At 37.4% G+C, this 21692-nt stretch overlaps 1 protein-coding gene and 1 pseudogene across 2 annotated transcripts; one reads left to right on the top strand and one right to left on the bottom strand.

Annotated features, from left to right (window-relative positions):
- The first annotated feature begins 626 nt into the window (after nt 1-626).
- LOC122434402 lies at nt 627-3146 on the top strand (annotated as a pseudogene). Its single transcript, XR_006267365.1, has one exon. The product of XR_006267365.1 is annotated as an ATP-dependent RNA helicase DDX3X-like (transcript).
- Nucleotides 3147-17424: 14278 nt separating this feature from the next.
- LOC122434404 (germ cell-less protein-like 2) lies at nt 17425-19454 on the bottom strand. The gene has a single exon (XM_043457744.1). The coding sequence runs from the start codon at nt 19375-19377 to the stop codon at nt 17872-17874; it is 1506 nt and encodes a 501-aa protein (XP_043313679.1). The 5' UTR covers nt 19378-19454; the 3' UTR covers nt 17425-17871.
- Nucleotides 19455-21692: the final 2238 nt, after the last annotated feature.

Genomic DNA, 21692 nt, shown 5'->3' with positions numbered 1-21692 from the left:
TAGGATTTGAACCAGTGTCTGAAAGGAAAGGGAATTGTGGGCAAAAAACAGGATGCTTGAGCTACTGATTTCAAAGGTGGAGTCATTTCTGTGATGAAAAAGACCACAACAGAAGATCTTTGGAGATGTTCTCACTTTTCCAGTCTGCACACCTTCCCCTGGTGGAGATGAGTAGTTCTGCTTTCCATCCTCGTTAATCTTAAAACACTTGGAGAAAATGGAGTGTTCATTATCCTCCTGAAACAGGGCAAAAATTAGCCTTCTTAGTTCCTTTTTGGATTTCAGGCCCTCAAAGCTTAATCTGCCTCTTGGACTTCCTGCCACTTTTTCATGTATCCTTGAGTACATGTTCCTCCTAATGGGTCCTGTTAAAGACCGAGCTCCTGAGAAATTCCACCATCCTACCACTCTGGTTCTATAAGTGTCTTTTGCTCACATATGTCAAAATAGGCTAGGTTATGCTGTGCTTAACAAAGGACCCCAAAATCTCAGGCACTAAAACTTACCTGCATTTTACAAATGAGTAAACTGATGAACACAAGGGTAATGATAGCAATATAAAAATGTGATTGGCATGCTCCATATTTTTCCAAAATAGCTCCGGGTCACTGTTTTATATACTCTGTCAAAACAAAAGCATCATCAGAGCCACAGTTCTCCTGTGAGAGGGCCTTCGTGTTGAACCCAACACATTAGCTTAGCAGCGGAAGACTCTGAGTTCTCCCTACTCTTCAGGGATGAGTCGTGTGGCAGTGGAAAATGCACTTGGGCTAGACCAGCAGTTTGCTGGCCTGGACCCAAACTCATCATATAATCAGAATGGAGGAAGTATAGCCAGCAAAGGGTACTATGTTCCTCCTCACTTAAGGAACAGAGAAGCTACTAAAGGATTCTATGATAAAGACAGTTCAGGGTGGAGTTCTAGTAAAGATAAGGATGCATACAGCAGTTATGGCTCGTAGTGATTCAAGAGGGAAGTCTAGTTTCTTCAGTGATCCTGGAAGCGGATCAAAGGGAAGGTTCGGTGATCGTGGATGAGGTGACTATGACAACTTTGACAGTCGTGGTGGCAGAGGTGGCTTTGGCAAATATGAACGTGGAAATAGTCGCTGGTGTGACAAATCAGATGAAGATGATTGGCCAAAGCCACTCCCACCAAATGAATGCTTGGAACAAGAACTTTTCTGGAGGCAACACTGGGGTTAACTTTGAAAAATATGAGGACATTCAGTTGAGGCAACAGGCAACAACTGTCCTCCACACATTGAAAGTTTCAGTGATGTTAGATGGGAGAAATTATTATGGGAAACATTGAGCTTACTCGTTACACTCGCCCAACTCCAGTGCAAAAGCATGCTATTCCTATTATCAAAAAGAAGAGTGACTTGATGACCTGTGCCCAAACAGGGTCTGGAAAAACTACAGCATTTCTCTTGCCCATCTTAAGTCAGATTTATTTTGTGGGTCCAGGCCAGGCTCTTAGGGCCATGAAGGAAAATGGAACATACGGACACTGCTAGCAATATCCAATCTCTTTGGTGTTAGCACCAACTAGAGAATTGGCCATACAGATCTATGAGGAAGCCAGGAAAATTTCATACCAATCTAGAGTTCATCCTTGTGTGGTTTATTGTTGTGCTGATATTGGTCAGCAAATTTTAGACTTAGAATGTGGATGCCATTTGTTAGTTACCACTCTAGGACGTCTAGTGGATATGATGGAAAGAGGGAAACTTTGATTAGATTTCTGCAAATACTTGGTGTTAAGTGAAGCTGATCAGATGTTGGATATGGGGTTTGAATCTCAAATACATAGAATCATTGAACAAGATACTATACCATCAAAGGGAGTTCACCACACTATGATGTTTAGTGCTACCTTCCCTAAGGAAATACAGATGCTTGCTCATGATTTCTTGGATGAATATATCTTTTTGGCCATAGGAAGAGTTGGCTCTACCTCTGAGAACATCACACAGAAAGTAGTTTGGGTGGAAGAGTCAGACAAACAGTCATTTCTGCTTGACCTTCTAAATGCAACAGGCAAAGATTCACTGACCTTAGTGTTTGTGGAGATCAAAAAGGGTGCAGATTCTCTAGAGGATTTCTTATACCATAAAGGATATGCTTGTACCAGTATTCATGCAGACCAATCTCAGAGAGATAGAGAAGAGGCACTTTACCAGTTTTGCTCAGGAAAAAGCCCGATTCTCATGGCTACAACAGCAAGAGGACTGGACATATCAAATGTGAAACATTATCAATTTTGACTTGCCAAGTGATATTGAAGAATATGTACATTGCATTGGCTGTATAAGATTTGTAGGATACCTTGGCCTTGCCACCTCATTCTTTAACGAGAGGAACATAAATATTACCAAGGATTTGTTGGATCTTCTTGTTGAAGCTAAACAGGAAGTGCCATTTTGGCTACAAAACATGGCTTATGAATACCACTACAAGGGTAACAGTCATGGATGATCCAAAAGTAGTAGATTCAGTGGAGGATTTGGTGCCAGAGACTATCGACAGAGTAGTGGTGGCAGCAGTTCCAGCTTCAGCAGCAGCCACACCAGCAGCAGCCACAGTGGTGGAGGCGGCCATGGAGGCTTTTACAACAGTGATGGATATGGAGGAAATTATAACTCCCAGGGGGTTGACTGGTGGGGTAACTGAACCTGCTTTGCAGTAGGTCACCCTGCCATACAAGCTAATATGGAAACCACATGTAACTTAGCCAGACTATACCTTGTGTAGCTTCAAGAACTCGCAATATATTACCAGCTGTGATTCTCCAATGATTTTTTTTTAAGGGAGCTCAAGGTCACATGAAGAGTCAAAAGGAACAATCAGAAGCCCTATTCATAAGGTGGTTTGAAGACTTCATTGCTGTAGTTTGGATTAACTCCCCTCCCAACCCCCATCCCAAACTGCATTTATAATTTGTGACTGAGAATCATTTGTTTGTTAATGTACTGTGCCTTTAACTTTATACAACTTTTTATTTTGATGTCCTGTTGGCTCAGTAATGCTCAAGATATCAATTGTTTTTGACCAAATAAATTTAATGAACTTGGGCTAAAATCAAACCTTGGCACACAGGTGTGATACAACTTAACAGGAATCATCGATTCATCCATAAATATTGTAAGGAAAAAAACCTAAGCAGTAGCCTGCATTAGGGCTTTTTGATATTTACAGATTGGGGGGAAACAAACAACAAATGTCTTTGAAGCCTATTAATGGAATTAGTTTCTAATGTGGTGAACTGTATTAAGTTAAGGTTCTGATTTGTTCACTCTATCCTGGATAGGTATTTAGAACCTGATAGTCTTTATTTATTTTTTTTTTTAATTTTTTTTATTAGTTGGAGGCTAATTACTTCACAACATTTCAGTGGGTTTTGTCATACATTGATATGAATCAGCCATAGATTTACACTTATTCCCCATCCCGATCCCCCCTCCCATCTCCCTCTCCACCCGATTCCTCTGGGTCTTCCCAGTGTACCAGGCCCGAGCACTTGTCTCATGCATCCCACCTGGGCTGGTGATCTGTTTCACCATAGATAGTATCATGCTGTTCTTTTGAAACATCCCACCCTCACCTTCTCCCACAGAGTTCAAAAGTCTGTTCTGTATTTCTGTGTCTCTTTTTCTGTTTTGCATATAGGGTTATCGTTACCATCTTTCTAAATTCCATATATATGTGTTAGTATGCTGTAATAGAACCTGATAGTCTTTAAACAAGTCATTCCAGTCATGATGAGGTGATGTATGAATACATGCATACATTCAAAGCACTGTTTTCAAATGTAATGCAAATAAATACAGTAATTTTTCAGTGATTAGGCAAATCATTAATTATGAGCTAGCCAAATGTGGGCATAATATTACAGGGAAAGTTTAAGGGTCTGATAACTTGAGATAGGATTTTAGGAGAATTCATCTACTTAGACTTTTTAAATGCCTGCCATAAATGAAATTGAAATGGTAGAATGGCTGACCACAGCAGTGACCAGCCCTTGTTAGGGCCCTGGGTGATTTTTGATCTAATAACGCATGCTAGTGTTGATGTTTTTTGGTCAAGAGGGTATGAACAGGAAGAATTAAATGCAGCAGGCTTTCTTTTAAATGCCGATTCATATTACTCTGTTCAAGCTCTGTTGAGATGTTAAACTGTCTTACAATAGACTTTGTAAAAATGGCTCCAGAAGAGTGACAAACTGAAATCTTTGAGATCACACAGGTTGGAAGTATGTACATAACTGCACAAGGTGTCAATTCTGCTACACAGTGCAGTTTTAGTCAGTTTTAGTTGCATGGGTTTCCATTGTATTTATAGTCTGTTTATGCTAAATCTGGCCAAAGATGAGCATTGTCCACCACTAAAATGCCTCTGCCACTTTTGAATTCTGTGCTAATTTTGTGGCCAGAATGCGGTGATCAAAATGCTCAATCTTTTTACAGTGGCATAGGAAGATGGCAAAAATTTCCTAAAGTGCAATAGATTTTCAAGTGTATTGTGCCTTGTTCTAAAACTTTTATTAAGTAGGTGCACTTGACAGTATTGAGATCATTTGTTATGGTGCTATTTCAATTAGTCTAGGTTTAGGCGCTTGTACATTTTGCCCATAACTTTTTACAAAGTACTTCTTTTATTGCTTATTCAGAAAATTATATATATATGTCTTGTGTGCATGTCCTTATACTTCCAATATTATTTTGTCTCTTGGAGATTGTTGAAGACAGCTTGTCTGGGAAGGGGATGGGACTAGATTCTAAAATCTATTTGGGACCATGGGAATGATAGTTGGGAAGAAAACTATTTGCACATGACAGATTTCTAGATACTTTTTGCTGCTACTTTTATGTTATATTTATTGAACATTTTGGCAAATACTTATTTTTGTAAGCCTAAAAGTGATTCTTTGGAAGTTTAAAAAAGAAACTTGACCAAAAGACAGTACAAAAACACTGGCACTTGAATGTTGAATATCACCATATGTGTGGAATTATATATTTCAGAGTAGTGTGAGCTTTTAATGTTAAGTCATATTAAACTCTTAAGTCAAATTAATCAGACTTGGCATTGGCAGTGTAGCCATAACTTTCTGATGTTAGTAAAAACAAAATTGGTGACTTTAAATTAAATCATGCCAAGGTTTTGATACACTTTTCTTAAGTTATTAATGAAACACTTCAAAACACTGCTATGAAGTGTCCATATTCAAATATTGTGTGTTTTGTTTTGTTGTGTGTATTTTTTTTTTCAGTGGATATCTGGCTCATTGCAATCCTGAAACGTGTGGTTATCTTTGTTGTATTGGCATAATCAGTGACTTATACATTCAGTGATAGCATTTGAGCAAGTTTTATCAGCAAGCAGTATTTTTAGTTAATAAATAAGGTTTCAAAAATCATGTAAGAATGAATTTAAACTTGCTGAATGTAAAGATTGAACCTCAGGTCACTGTAGCTTTAGTAATTGCTTATTGTATTAGTTTAGATGCTAGCACTGCATGTGCTGTGCATATTCTGATTTTATTAAAATAAAAGTTGAACTGCACGGTAAAAAAAAAAAACAAACAAACAAAGAAAGCATCATAAACTTGTAATTAATTTAGGCCATATCTTACCTCTCTTGCTTTTTACCTGAGCTTTCAACTGGCATTCATTCAGGTAGCTATAGTTAACTCAGAATTAGTGTTCTAGTTCTCATTATATGTTTTTTGGATGAATTGAGCTCTATTTATGTCAAAAGTTAATTATCAACATCAGTATATATCAATTTTCCTAGAAAATTTATAATAGAAATTTTGAAAAGTTCCAGATTGTGTACTGGTTTCTATACTTGCACCTATGAAATATATGAAAGGACAATGAGTGTTCCCACAAATGAAAATGATATAGCTCTGGTCGCTGTGGAAAATGGGGGCAAGTACACATGAGATTAGGGCCAGATTATAGTCTGAGCTGTCCCTACAGGGCCCACAGCAGGTCCAAAGATCATGCTAGAGGCATTGGAGAGCCTCCTGGGGAGGGGGAGGGGGACTGTGGCTCACAGCAGAGGCAAGGACAGAGAAACCTGAGACCCTAAGAAAAATTATTTTTATGGCTTGATTTGTTCTGTTGTTTGTGATTTTCTTCCTCCTTTGTTGTACTTATTGCTTTTATTATTTTTTATTTATAGTCTTTTGAGATTTATTTTTATCATACTTTTTACTTTTATACTTTGGTTTTCTGTTTTTCTGTTTCTTCTCCTTTTATAAATATGCATATAGTTTTACTATATATATACATAATTTTATTATAGTTTATTTTATATCTATATAGTTTTGGGCTTCCCAGGTGGCATTAGTGGTAAAGAACCCATCTGCCAATGAAGGAGATGGAAGAGACTCAGGTTCGATCCCTGAGTAGGCAAGATCCCCTGGAGGACATAGCAACCGACTCCAGTATTCTTGCCTGGAGAATCCCATGGACAGAAGAGCTCTTCCATGGGGTCACAAAGAGTAGGACATAACTGAAACGACTGAGCTTGCACACATATATAGTATTATTATAGTTCTATTTTAAATTTGCTTTTATGTTCTGATTTTTTCTTTCTTTTCAGTTATTTTTGTCTGATTTGTTTTCTTGGCTTTATTATTTTTCACTCTGGTTTTGTTTTCTGTTTTGAGTTTTTATTAGTTTTGTTTATAATTGATTTAATTTTTGGTTTCTTTTGTTTGTCTGCTTGTTTTCTTGCTTTTGTTTTTTAGTTCTATGTTTGTTTCCTGTGTGTGTGTGTACTTTTTTTTTTTATCTTGTTTTTGTTTGATTTTACTTTTACCATTTGCCTGCCATTTTTTCTTTAATCTCCCTATTGCTGTGATGAGTGACATTCAGGGTCTTGGTTCCCTGACCTGAAACCAGGCCTGACTGTCTAGGGATACAGCACTGAATCCTGGATACTGGACAGCAAGATGATTCCTGGCCTCAGGGAATATTTATCAGTGATAGCTCCCACAAACACCATCATCTGAATCCAAGACCTGGCTCCATCCAACTGCCTGAAACAAACAGTGATGGATAGCTCATGTCAAGAAAAAGCAGGACAGGAACACAAACCCAACCGTAAGCAGATAGGCTGCCTAAAGTCAAAGTAAGCTAACAGATACCCCAAATACACAACTTGACATGGACTTGCCTATCAGAGGGAAAAGACTCAACTCCACCCACCAGAAAGTAGGCACCAGTCCCTTCCATAACAAAGTCTACACAAGTCACAGGACCAACTTCACCCACCTGGAGCAGAGGCCAGAAGCCAGAAGAACTATGGCCATGAAGCCTGGGGAAAGGAGACCTGAAGCATACGAAGGTAGACAAAGTGGAAATATAGAAAGATATCATGTGGACAAAGAATCAAGGTAAAAAATGATAAGACAAAGTAAAGGAAGAGGAATTAGGCAATCTGCCTGAAAAATAATTCAGAGTAATCATAGTATAGATGATCCAAGATCTCAGATATAGAATGGAGAAAATGTGAAAAAAAAAATAAAGAGAAAAAAACATAAAATTACCTAGGAGAAGTGAAGAACAAAGAGTGATGAACAACATGGTAACTGAAATTAAAAATATACTAGAAGTAACCAATAGCAGAATAAATGTGGCAGAAGAACACATAAGTGAGTTGAAAGACATAATGGTGGAAATAACTGCCAAGGAGCAGAATAAAGAAAAAATAATGAAAAGAAATGAGGATATTCTCAGAGACCTTTGAGACAACATTTAAGTCACCAAGTTTTGAACTATAGGAATACTAGAAAAAGTAGAGAAATAGAAGGATCTGAGAAAATATTTGAAGAGACCATAGCTGAAACTTGCCTAACATGGGAAAGGAAATTGTCAAGTTCATAAAATGCAAAGTGACCATATAGAATAAACAGTAAGACAAACACATCAAGACAAATATTACTGAACCTAACAAAAACTAAATACAGAGAAAAATATTAAAAGCAGCAAGGGAAAAACAGCAAGTAAGATAGAAGGGAAACCCAATAATGTTAAGACCTGATCTTTTAGCATAACATTGGCAGGGCAGAAGGGAGTTCAAGTGACAAAAGGGAAAAACCTACAACCAAGATTAGTCTACTCAGAAAGGATCTCATTTAGATTCAACAGAGAAATCAAAAGCATTACAGATAAGCAAAACCTAAGAAAACTTGGCTTCACAGAACGTGCTTTACAATAAATGCTAAAGAAATTTGTCTAGGCAGAAAACACAAGAGAAGGAGAGGACCTATAAAAAGAAACTGAAAACAATAAAGAAAATGGTTACAGGAACACATGTATCAATAATTACCTTAAATGTAAATGGATTAAATGTTCTAATCAAAATAAACAGACTGGTTGAATGAATAGAAAAACAATACCTATATGCATGATGTCTGTGGGATACACACTTTAGACATAGGGACACATACAAACTGAAAGTGAGGAGATGGGAAAAAAGATTCCATTACAATGGAAATCAAAAGAAAGCAGGAGTAGCAATACTCACATCAGACAAAATAGTCATTAAAGTGAAAAAAAAAAAAAAAACTATTACAAGCGAAAAGGAAGAACATTATATAATGATCAAGGGATCAATCCAAGAAGATATAACAATTGTAAATATTTATGCACCCAGCATATGAGCACCTCAGTACATAAGGCAAATGCTAACAGACATAAAATGGGAAATTGACTGTAACACAATAATAGTAGAGGACTTTAACACCTCACTTCCACCAATGCAGACAGATATTTAATAAGGAAACTCAAACCTTAAATAACACATTAGACCAGAACCTGGTCTAATGTGTTATTTATGTATATAGCACATTCCATCCAAAAGCAGCAGAATACAATTTTTAAAAAATTATACATGGAATATTCTCTATGATAGATCATATCTTGGGTCACAAATCAAGCCTTGGTTAATTGAAAAGGATTGAAGTCATATCAAGCATCTTTTCTGACAACAATGCTGTGAGATCAGGTATCAGTTACAGGAAAAAACCGTAAAAACCACAAACACATGCAGTTTAAACAATACACTTCTACATAACCCAGAGGTCGCTGAAGAAATCAAAGTGGAAATCGAAAAATACCTAGAAACAAATGACAAGGAAAACACGACACCCCAAAAACCTATGGGATGCAGTAAAAGCAGTTCTAAGAGGGAAGTTTATAGACTTACAAGGCTACCTCAAGAAATGAGAAAAATATCAAATAAGCAATTTAACCCTACACCTAAAACAACTAGAAAAATAAAAGAAACAAAACCTCAAATTTAATAGAAGGATATAAATCACAAAGATCAGAGTAAAAATAAATGAAAAATAAATGAAGATAACAATAGTAAAGATTTAACAAAGGAAAAAAAAACTAAAAGCTAGTTCTTTGAGAAGATAAACAAAATTGACAAACCATTAGCTAGACTCATCAAGAAAAAAAGGGAGAAGACTCAAATTAATAAAATTTGAAATGAAAAAGAAGAAGTTACAGCAGACAACGCAGAAATACAAAGTCTCATAAGAGACTGTTATGAGCACCTATATACCAATAAAATGGACAATCTGGGAGAAATGGACAAATTCTAAGAAAAGTGCAACTTTTGAAGACTGGACCAGAACGAAATAAAAATATGAACAGATCAACTACAGACACTAAAATCCAAACTATGACAAAAAATCTTCCAACATACTAAAGTCCAGGGACAAATGGATTCACAGGTAAGTTCTATAAAATGTTTAGAGAAGTGCTAACACCTCTACTGCTCAAAAATTTTCAAACATGCAGAAGTAGGAACACTCCCAAATACATTCTATGAGTCCACCATCACCCTGATACCAAAATCAGACAAGCACATCACAAAGAAAGAAAATTGGAGGCCAGTATCACAGATGAACATAGATGCAATGATACTCAACCAAATACTAGCAAACAGAATACAAGAAAACATTAAAAAATCATACATCATGATCAAGTGAAGTTTAACCAGGGATGCAAGGATTCTTTAATATATGCAAATCAAACAATGTTATATACCATATTGACAAACTGAATGTTAAAGTCCATATGATAATATTAATAAAAGCAGAAGAATTTTAGGTAAGATTGAGTACCAATTTTACAAAAAACTCTCCAGAAAATGGGCATAGAAGGAACCTATCTCAACATAATAAAGGCCATTTTCGACAATCCCACAGCAAACATTATTCTCAATAGTGACAAACTGAAAACATTTCCTCTAAGATCAGAAGCAAGGGAACGGTGTCCACTCTTGCAATTATTATTCAACATAGTTTTGTATGTCCTAGACATGACAATCAGAGAAAAAAAATCAAAGAAATCCATATTGGAGAAGAAGTAAAACTCTCACTGTTTGCAGATGACATGATACTATATGTAGAAAATCCTAAACATGGCACCAGAAAACTACTAGAACCAATTAATGAATTTAGTAATGTTGCAGGATATGAAATTAACACACAGAAATCCCTTGCATTTCAATACATTAACAATGAAAAATCAGAAAGAGAAATGAGGACACAATACCATTCACCATTACAACAAAATAATAAAATATCTAGTATTAAACCTTGCTATGTATATTTTCACCTTGCTTATTAAACTTATATCCAGAGTACATCAGGTGAGATGCTGGACAGGATGAATTACAAGCTGGAATTAAGACTGTTGGGAGAAATATCAATGACCTCAGATATGCAGATGACACCACCTTAATGGCAGAATGTGAAGAGGAACTAAAGAGCCTCTTGAAGAAGGTGAAAGAGGATAGTGAAAAAGCTGACTTAAAATTCAGCATTCAAAAAAACTATGATTATGTCATCCAGTCTGATCACTTCATGGCAAATAGATGGGGAAACAATGGAAACAGTGACAGACTTTATTTTCTTGGGCTCTCACATCACTTTGGAGGGTGACTGCATCCATGAAATTAAAAGACATTTGCTCCATGGAAGAATAGCTATGACAAATCTAGACAGTGCAATAAAAAGAAGAGACATCACTTTACCAACAAAGGCCCATATAGTCAAAGCTATGATTTTTCCAGGGATTTCTGTTGTCATATATGGATGTGAGAGTTGAACCATAAAGAAGCCTGAGCGTCAAAGAATTGATGCTTTCAAACTGTGGTGCTGGAGAAGACTCTTGAGTCCCTTGGGCAGTAAGGAGATCAAACCAGTCAATCCTAAAGTAAATAAACCTTGAATATTTATTGGAAGGACTGATGCTGAAGCTCCAATTCTTTGGCTAACTGATGCAAAGGGCCAAATCATTGGAAAAGACCCTGATGCTTGGAAAGACTGAGGGTAGGAGGAGAGGGTGGCAGGGGATGAGATGGCTGGATGGTATCATTCACTCAATGGAAATGAATTTGGGCAAACTCTGGGAGTTAGTGAAGGACAGGGCAGCCTGGTGTGATTCAGTCCATGGGGTCACAAAGAGTCAGACACGACTGACCAGCAACAAAGGATACAAAAGGCCTATGTTTAGAAACTAGAAGACACTGATGGAAGAAATCAAAGATGGCAGATACAGATGGAGAGATAATATCATGTTCCTGGATTGAAAGAATCATTATTATGTAAATAAGCATACTACCCCAAACAGTATTGAGATTTAATGTCATCCCTATTAAATAACCAAAAGACATTTTTCACAGAACTACAACAAAAAATTCCACAGTTTGTATGGTAATGTAAAAGACCCCAAATAGTCAAAGCATTCGTGAGAGAGAGAAATGGAGCCGGAAGAATCAAGCGTCCTGACTTCAGACTATAGTACAAAGCAGCAATCAGAAAGACAGACTGGTACAGGCATAAAAACAGAAAAATAGGTCAGTGGAATAGGATAGGAAGCCCAGAGAAAAACCCATACTCCTAGGGGCACCTAATCTTTAAAAAAGAGGCAAGAATAAACAGTGGAGAAAAGACAGCCTCTTCAATAAGTGGTGCTGGGAAAACTATAGAGTTCATTTCAGTTGCTCAGTCGTGTCCAACTCTTTGCGACCCCATGGACTGCAGCACGCCAGGCCTCCCTGTCCATCACCAACTCCCAGAGTTTACTCAAACTCATGTCCATTGAGTTGGTGATGCCATCCAACCATCTCATCCTCTGTCGTTCACTTCTCCTCCCGCCTTCAATCTTTCCCAGCATCAGGGTCTTTTCAAATGAGTCAGTTCTTCGCATCAGGTGGCCAAAGTATTGAAATTTCAGCTTCAGCATCAGTACCCAATGAACATTCAGGACTGATTTCCATTAGGATGGACTAGTTGGATCTCCTTGCAGTCCATGGGACTCTCAAGAGTCTTCTCCAACACCACAGTTCAAAAGCAGCAACTCTTCAGCGATCAGCTTTCTTTGTAGTTCAACACTCACATCCATACATGAGTACTGGAAAAACCATAACCTTGAGTAGACGGGCCTTTGTTGGCAAAGTAATCTCTCTGCTTTTTAATATGCGGTCTAGGTTGGCCATAACTTTCCTTACAAGGAGTAAGGGTCTTAATTTCATGGCTGCAGTCACCATCTGCAGTGATTTTGGAACCCCAAAAAATAGTCTCTCTCACGGTTTCTACTGTTTCCCTATATATTAGCCATGAAGTGATGGGTCTGGATGCCATGATCTTAGTTTTCTAACCTTTAAGACAAATTTTTCACACTCCTCTTTCACTTTCAGCAAGTGGCTCTTAGTTCTTCTTCACTTTCTGCCCTAAGGGTGGTGTCATCTGCATATCTGAGGTTACTGATATTTCTCTGGGCAATCTTGATTCCAGCTTGTGCTTCATCCAGCCCAGCGTTTCTCATGATGTACTCTGCATATAAGTTAAATAAGCAGGGTGACAATATACAGCCTTGATGTATTCCTTTTCCTATTTGGAAACAATCTGTTGTTCCGTGTCCAGTTCTAATTATTACTTGCTGACCTGCATACAGATTTCTCAAGAGGCAGGTCAGGTGGTCTGGTATTCCCATTTCTTGAAGAATTTTCCACAGTTTATTGTGATCCACACAGTCAAAGGCTTTGGCATAGTCAGTAAGGCAGAAATAGATGTTTTTCTGGAACTCTCTTGCTTTTTCAATGATCCAGCAGATGTTGGCAATTTGATCTCTGGTTCCTCTGCCTTTTCTAAATCCATCTTGAACATCTGGACATTCACGGTTCATGTACTGTTGAAGCCTGGCTTGGAGAATTTTGAGCATTCCTTTACTAGAGTGTGAGATGAGTGCAATTGTGTGGTAGTTTGAGCATTCTTTGCGATTGCCTTTCTTTGGGATTGGAATGTAAAGTGACCTTTTCCAGTCCTGTGGCCACTGCTGAGTTTTCCAAATTTGCTGGCATATTGAGTGCAGCACTTTAACAGCATCATCTTTTAGGATTTGAAATAGCTCACCTCCACTAGCATTGTTCATAATGATGCTTCCTAAGGCCCACTTGACTTCACATTCCAGGATGTCTGGCTCTAGGTGAGTGATCACACTATCACACACCATCATGATTATCTGGGTCATGAAGATTTTTTTTTTTTTGTATAGTTCTGTGTATTGTTGCCACCTCTTCCTAATATCTTCTGCTTCTGTTAGGTCCATACCATTTCTATCGTTTATTGAGCCCATCTTTGCATGAAGTTTTCCCTTGGTATCTCTAATTTTCTTGAAGAGATCTCTAGTCTTTCCCATTCCATTGTTTTCCTCTATTTCTTTGCAGTGATCACTGAGGAAGGCTTTCTTATCTCTCCTCACTATTCTTTGGAACTCAGTATTCAAATGTGTATATCTTTCCTTTTCTCCTTTGCTTTTCTCTTCTCTTCTTTTCACAGCTATTTGTAAGGCCCCCTCAGACAGCCATTTTGCTTTTTTGCATTTCTTTTTCTTGAGGATGGTCTTGATCCCTGTCTCCTGTACAGTGTCATGAACCTCTGTCCATAGTTCATCAGGCACCCTATCAGATCTAGTCCCTTAAATCTATTTCTCACTTCCACTGTATAATTGTAAGGGATTTGATTTAGGTCATACCTGAATGGTCTAGTGGTTTTCCCTAGTTTCTTCAATTTAAGTCTGAATTTGGCAATAAGGAGTTCATGATCTGAGTCACAGTCAGCTCCCAGTCTTTTCTTTGCTGACTGTGTAGAGCTTCTCCATCTTTCGCTGCAAAGAATATAATCAATCTGCTTTTGGTGTTGGCCATCTGGTGATGTCCATGTGTACAGCGTTCCCTTGTGTTGTTGGAAGAGGATGTTTGCTACGACCAGTGCGTTCTCTTGGCAAAATTCTATTAGCCTTTGCTCTGCTTCATTCTGTACTCCAAAGCCAAATTTGCCTGTTATTCCAAGTGTTTCTTGACTTCCTACTTTTGCATGCCAGTCCCCTATGTTGAGAAACACATTTTTGGGGGGTGTTAGTTCTAAAAGGTCTTGTAGGTCTTCATAGAACTGTTCAACTTCTTCAGCATTACTCGTCAGGGCATAGACTTCGATTAGTGTGCTATTGAATGGTTTACCTTGGAAACGAACAGAGATCATTCTGTCGTTTTTGAGATTGTATCCAAGTACTGCATTTTGGACTCTTTTGTTGACTATGATAGCTACTCCATTTGTTCTAAGGGATTCTTGCCCACAGTAGTAGATATAATGGTCATCTGAGTTAAATTCACCCATTCCTGTCCATTTTTGTTCACTAATTCATAAAATGTTGACATCCACTCTTGCCATCTCGTTGAGCACTTCCAATTTGCCTTGATTCATGTACCTAACATTCCAGGTTCCTATGTGTACAGCTACATGTCAAAGAATTACATTAGAACACTTCCTAACACCATACACAAAAATAAGTCAAAATGGATTAAAGACTGAAATGTAAGGCCAAATATTATAAAACTTTTAGAAGAATACATAAGTAGTACACCATTTGACATAAATGGCAGCAAGATCCTTTGTGATCCTCCTTCTACAGTAATGAAAATAAAAAAAATAAATTTGAAGCTAATAAAACATAAAAGCCTTTTCAGAGCAAATAAACTGTAAACAAGGTGAAAAAACAGTCCTCAGAATGGGAGAAAAATAATTGCAAATGAAGAAACTGACAAAGGATTAATATCAAAAATATACAAGCAGCTCATGCAGCTCAATATAAAAAACACTAAAAATCTAATCAAAAACTGATCAGAAGACATCAACAGACACTTTTCCAAAGAAGACATACAGATTGCTAAAACATGAAAAGATGCTCAACATTTATCATTATTAGAGAAATGTAAGTTAAAACTCCAATGAGGTTTCATTTCACACAAGTCAGAATGGCCATCATCAAAATATCTACAAACAATGAATGCTAGAGAGGATATGGAGAAAAGGGAAGCCTCTTTCACTGTTGGTGTAAATTGATACAAACACTATGGAGAATGGTATGGAGGTTTCTTACAAAACTAGCAGTAAAACTACCATATGACCCAGAAATTCCATTAGTCTGAGAAAGCCGTAATTCAAAAATACACATGTACCCCAGTGTTAATTGCAGCACTATTTACAATAGTCAGGACATGGAAGCAACTTAGATGTCCATTGACAGATGACTGGATAAAGAAGATGTGATGCATATATACAATGGAATGTTACTCAGCCATAAAAGGAACAAAATTGGGTCATTCACAGTGATGTAGAAGAACCTAGAGTCTGTCACAAAGAGTAAATTAAGTCAGAAAGAGAAAATCAAATATAATATTTTAATGCTTATAACTAGAAAATGTTATTTTTTTATCCATTTTCTATATCTAGAAAATGTAATTTTTCGAGAATCTAGAAAAATGTTACAGATGAAACTATTTGCAGGGCAGGAATAGATATGCAGACCTAGAGAATGAACATGTGGACAAAGGCAGGAAAGGGGAAGGTGAGACAATTTGGGAGATTAAGGTTTACGTATGTACACTACCATGTGTAAAATAGATAGCTATTGGGAAGCTGCTGTGTAGCACAGGGAGCTCAGCTCAGTGCTCTGTGATGACCAAGAGGCACAGGATGGAGTGGGTGGGAGTGAGGCTAAAGGAGGGAGGGTACATATTTGCACACATAGCTGATTCACATTGGTGTACAGCAGAAACTAACACAACATTGTAAAGCTCTTATACTTCAATTTTAAAAATATTAAAAATTGAAAAAAAGAAATGTGAAAAGAAGACAAATTAGATAAAATGTTTGCTAGAAGGAACTTTTAGGGATATGAAGAACTTCACTTTGCTCTCAGTGGCATAAGAACAATACCCAAGAAAATGGTAACCTGAAATAATACAAAATTATTATGCAAATACTGATTAATCATATTACTGTCAATTCACTTTCTCAGTCTAAATAAATTTCAAATATATGTCATTAATAATCGTGATATAATTAACTTGAAGGTTCATATGCCTTGTGGGAATATGAGGGCCTTGTAAATAAAAATTAAAAAAGAACTGTAGGAAGCACATTAAAGAAAATTACTGTCAATTGCATGCTTGGTACTCAAGAAGAGATATAATCAATATGTGTGTTCATAGAAAAAGGCAGTTATATTAAAAGCAATATAAAACATTTGCATAAATATTAAAATATTAAATAAATATTCTATATTCAAATATTAACATTTGACATTCAAGTATTAAATAAATATTTGAATGTTGCACTAGTCAGCTGGACAGACTGGGCCTTCTCTTCCTAGCTCAGGAATTGTTTAGAAGACATTTATAATGAAATAATTTTTTATGCTATTGGCTTCTATTTTGAAATAAATGTTACATTAAATATCCTGGCCTGAAATGGGTAACCTTGCCTTTCTCCAGGGCATCTTCCCGACTCAGGGTTCAAACCCAGGTGTCCCACATTGCAAGCAGATTCTTTACCAACTGAACTATCTGGGAAGCCCAAATATCCTGCAAAGAATGAATTCTGACAATAATGAGAAGTATGAATATAAAGAATATAAAAACAAACAGAAAGAATGAAGAAGATACTTTGAGATTACTGATATCTACATATTCATAGGAATGAGTGATGTTTGTGGAAATCCATTTTAGTCTATAGTGCCTAGTTAGCCATTTCAAAAATTATTTCTCTTTGAACTTTACAAACTTATAAATATATATGTGCATATATGTATATATACATATATAATGTTATTTGTATGTATTTAATATAATATATAAAATTATGTGGAATAGTACTACATATTTATATACTATGTGAATATTATATATAATGACATATAGCATGTATTATTATATTAACATATGATACATATATAGTATGTCACATTGTAAAACCTGACATTGTCTGGTAATTTGTAACTCTATATTACAGAAATCAAAAAAGAATCTCTAATCTCAGGTTTTACTTCATGATTTATTTTCTTCTATAATATAGCGCTTCAAATAAAGCTACATTTGCACAATCATTTCAGCAAGGAAGAGGATTCTTTATTCTGTCTCAGTATTGGTTAGGGTAAAATTTATCCAACAAGTTAATTTCTTTTTGGTTCCTTGGAAATATAATCTGTTATTTCCATTTGGAGCATGGCTGTTGATAGTAAATGAAAAGCAAAAGATGTCTTTTTGGTTTCAGCACTGACTATTCGGTTTCACAGATATTTCCTTGAAATTGAACTTTTTCTTCACAGATACATAGAAATAAAATGAAGACAGTAATTTATGATAGTTTCTACATTCAAAATGTTATTTTCTTTTGCTATTGTTCATCTTTATTGTGTTTAACAGTAGGGCCATTAAATGAAATGAGACACCAGAAGTTTTCAAAATGCTAAACTAGCCTAATTGACAATATCATCAATTTCCTGGATTTTCTAATGATATAAACAGGAAATTGCAGAATATATATAAAGGGAAGCTCAAAGCTATGCTATCCAGTTTCATTACCATTTTTTCCTCATTCTTTTCAAAGGTAAGGATTTTATAACCAGTTGTTTTCCTGAAGCTCAGTTTTCCACTAGAATCAAAATATACCAAAGTTAATCTGAATGCAATATTTCTTTGAGGTTGTAAACAGATGGAGCCATCATGTGGCTGACTGAAAGCATTTTGTTTGAAAATTATATAATGGTTGGTGAAGATGACATACAAATGAATGCCAAAGTTGTAACCGGACCACTTCCAGGAGTATTTTCCATCTCTGATGATCTTTTTGCCACATCTCATGCTATATTCTTCAAGTTCGGTTTCATTGATGTCTCTAGGACCAATTTCCCTGTTTTGTTGTGCTCTAAGCAAGGTAAACCATTGTCGTTTATAAACACACGATAACCATTCTGAAGGTATTAGAGCATCTTGTTCAATAACTCTTGTGGAGGCCAGGTCACAGATGACATGCTGAAACCTTAAATTTTTAAATACTGGTTGAAATGCTATGCCTTGTTCAGTTTCAAGAAAGGAAATGCTACCACTATGTTCCCTGTGCCTGGAAAACCAGTTGTTTGCCTTAACTAAAAGCTGTTTCATTGTGCCTTTCCAACCTGGGTTAAGGCGGAGGAACATCCACTGTTTAAGTGTAGTATATACATCGATTTCCTTTTGCATTACTAACAAATTAGAAGAGGAAATGACCAGATTCATAAGATGTGTACTGAGTCCTTTGTAAAGTTCAACACTTGGATGAGTCATCAGATTGTGGAGAAGCCATTCAAAGCACCCTGTCTTTACAGAATGTAACCCATAGGTCTCTGCTGCCACATAGAAGCTACATACAGTTTTCACATTAATTGTTTCCTTCATGGTCTTATCACACTGCTGAATTAAGTCCTCTACTTGAAGCAGGCTTGCAGCTGCCAAAATTCCTGGAACTTGAAGGGGCTCAATTAAGACATATTCATTCCTATACAATGAGCCTAATACAAAATGCAAGGAGTCTACATTTATATTCCGGTCATTAATCTCCAGGTCAATAATATCTTTGTGACATTCTTTCCAAGAATCTCTAAACATTGTAGCAAAGTAGTTCGACTGACATAAAAACATTTTGTGTAAACACCATACTTTCCCCAGAGCACGGATTTTAATGTCACTGGTTTCCCCATTTAAAAATAAAGTTTGGTAAGCATACTCAGATGTGATCTTAACTTTTTTACCCTGGCTTGTACAGACGACTTGCTGTAGATCCTCCTCCTGGTCTAGAAACGTGTGGCTCCTCTCAGACTCTGGGCTCAAGCCGGGACCGGTGCTCTGTTTGCGTTTGCGGCTGCCGGACACATAACTGGGGCCTGCCTGGGGTTCTGGCTGCTGCAGTTCCTCTGTGCTGGATTCCCTGCATCGCAGAATCCGACTGTTCAAGGGCCCCATGGATAAAGGCTCTTAGAGCCCCTAGAGAGACTGCTGCTGAGACTTCCCTGCCACAGCATTGCTGTGGCCTGCCACCTCCGCTTAGGCCCTAGTTTCCCATGGAGATTTTAGCACAGTCCCAAACGTCACAGTGGAGGCGCTGCATTCTTCATTGCCTGCTCCAGCCCCTCCCTTCCTGTGGCCCCGCCCCTGCCTCCAGTCTTCCATTCAGTCTAGCCTATTGTTCGTTCAGGGCCCCCGCCTCCAGGTTTTCCTTGAAAATGCTTTCCTATAAGGGAAATGACTGAATCAAAGGCTTTTGGATCACAGTGTGGGATGCATGAGACAAGTGCTCCGGCCTGGTGCACTGGGAAGACCCAGACGAATCGGGTGGAGAGGGAGATGGGAGGGGGGATCGGGATGGGGAATAAGTGTAAATCTATGGCTGATTCATATCAATGTATGACAAAACCCACTGAAATGTTGTGAAGTAATTAGCCTCCAACTAATAAAAAAAAATAAAAAAAATAAAAGCGTGTACATATTCACATTTCTACTGCAAGTGGGAGAATTCTTTTCTCAACTGTCAGCAGTGTTGAATATAATCATCTACCTTCGACTTTTAGTAATTTTAAAAAGATGAACAGTGGTATACCATTATCTTATTATTCCTCTTTCATTACAGAGAAGGCAAACTTTTATTTGATGTATGTGTGTATATGCATATATATACTATACATATATAATTTGTATATATGTATAATTTTGAAATATCAATAGAGAGAAAGAGATATTTCAAAATTTTCTGATAAGGTACATCTTCATATTCTTTGCTTATTTCTTTTTATGAAAATTACACTTTTCATAAGTGTTTTATGAACACTTTTTATGAAAAGTGTTAGTCACTAACTGTCTAACTTTTTGAAAGCCTATGGACTTGTAGCCTGCCAGGCTCTTCTGTCCATGGGATTCTCAGGGAAGAATACTGGAGTGGGTAGCCATTTCCTTCTCCAGGGGATCTTCCTGAACCAGGGATCGAACCCTGGTCTCCCACATTGTGGGCAGTTTCTGTACTGTCTGAGCCATCAAGGAAGCCCCAAAAGAAAGTGTTAGTCACTTGATCATGTCCAATTCTTTGTAACCCCATGGACTGCAACCTGCCAGGGTCCTCTGTCCATGAAAGTCTCCAGGCAAGAAAACTGGAGTGGGTTGCCATTTCCTTCTCCAGGGAAATTCCTGACACAGGGATCAAACCTGGTATCCTGCACTGCAGGCAGATTCTTTACCGTTTGAGCTACTAGGGAAATGTTTATTTCTGTATTTATATACATTTTCTCCTTAGTGACTGTCAAACGCTTATTAGCTTGTTATAAAGATTACACGTATGTATGGTGTGCATGCATGCTAAGTCACCTTCAGTCGTGTCCCACTCTTTATGACCCTATGGACTGTAGCACAGCAGGCGCCTCTGTCTATGGGGATTCTCCAGGCAAGAATACTGGAGTGGGTTGCCATGACTTCCTCCAGGGCATCTGTCTGATCCAGGTATCAAACCTGCATCTCTTACCTCTCCTGAATTGGCAGGTGGGTTCTTTACTACTAGTGCCACCTGGGAAGCCCATATGTATGCATATATACATATAAAAATGAAAATTGTTAAAATGTTATATTTTGTTGTTGTTCAGTCACTCAGTCTTGTCCAACATTTTGTGACCCCATAGACTGCAGCACACCAGGCTTTCCTCTCTTTCACCATCTCCTGGAGCTTGCTCAAACTCATGTCCATTGAATCAGAGATGTCATTCAACCATCACGTCCTCTGCCGTCCTCTTCTCCTCCTGCCTTCAATCTTTCCCAGCATCAGGGTCTTTTCTAATAAGTTGGCTCTTCGCATCAGGTGGCCAAAGTATTAGAGCTTCAGTTTCAGCATTGGTCCTTTCAAGGAATATTCAAGATTGATTTCCTTTATGATTGACTGATTTGATCGCCTTGCTGTCCGAAGGACTCTCAAGAGTCTTCTCCAACACCACAGTTCAAAAGCATCAACTCTTTGGCACTCAGCCTTCTTTATGGTCCAATTCTCACATCCATACATGACTACTGGAAAAATCATAGCTTTTACTATATAGAACTTTGTCAGCAAAGTCATATTTCTGCTTTTTAATATGCTGTCTAGGTTGGTCATAGCTTTCCTTCCAAGGAGCAAGTGTCTTTTAATTTCATGGCTGCAGTCACCATCTGCAGTAATTTTGGAGCCCAAGAAAATAAAAGTCTGTCACTGTTTCCATTGTTTCCCTATCTATTTGCCATGAAGTGATGGACTGGATGCCATGATT

Source organism: Cervus canadensis, chromosome X, assembly GCF_019320065.1.
Source record: "Cervus canadensis isolate Bull #8, Minnesota chromosome X, ASM1932006v1, whole genome shotgun sequence".
In the NCBI taxonomy this organism is placed as follows: domain Eukaryota; kingdom Metazoa; phylum Chordata; class Mammalia; order Artiodactyla; family Cervidae; genus Cervus; species Cervus canadensis.
Note: the sequence above shows the minus strand (reverse complement) of the source record. Positions and strands in the feature narration are given on the sequence as shown.

Bases quoted from the DNA above. Each gene is read 5' to 3' on its own strand.
- LOC122434404 (XM_043457744.1), bottom strand. From the start codon at position 19,377: ATGGGGCCCTTGAACAGTCGGATTCTGCGATGCAGGGAATCCAGCACA.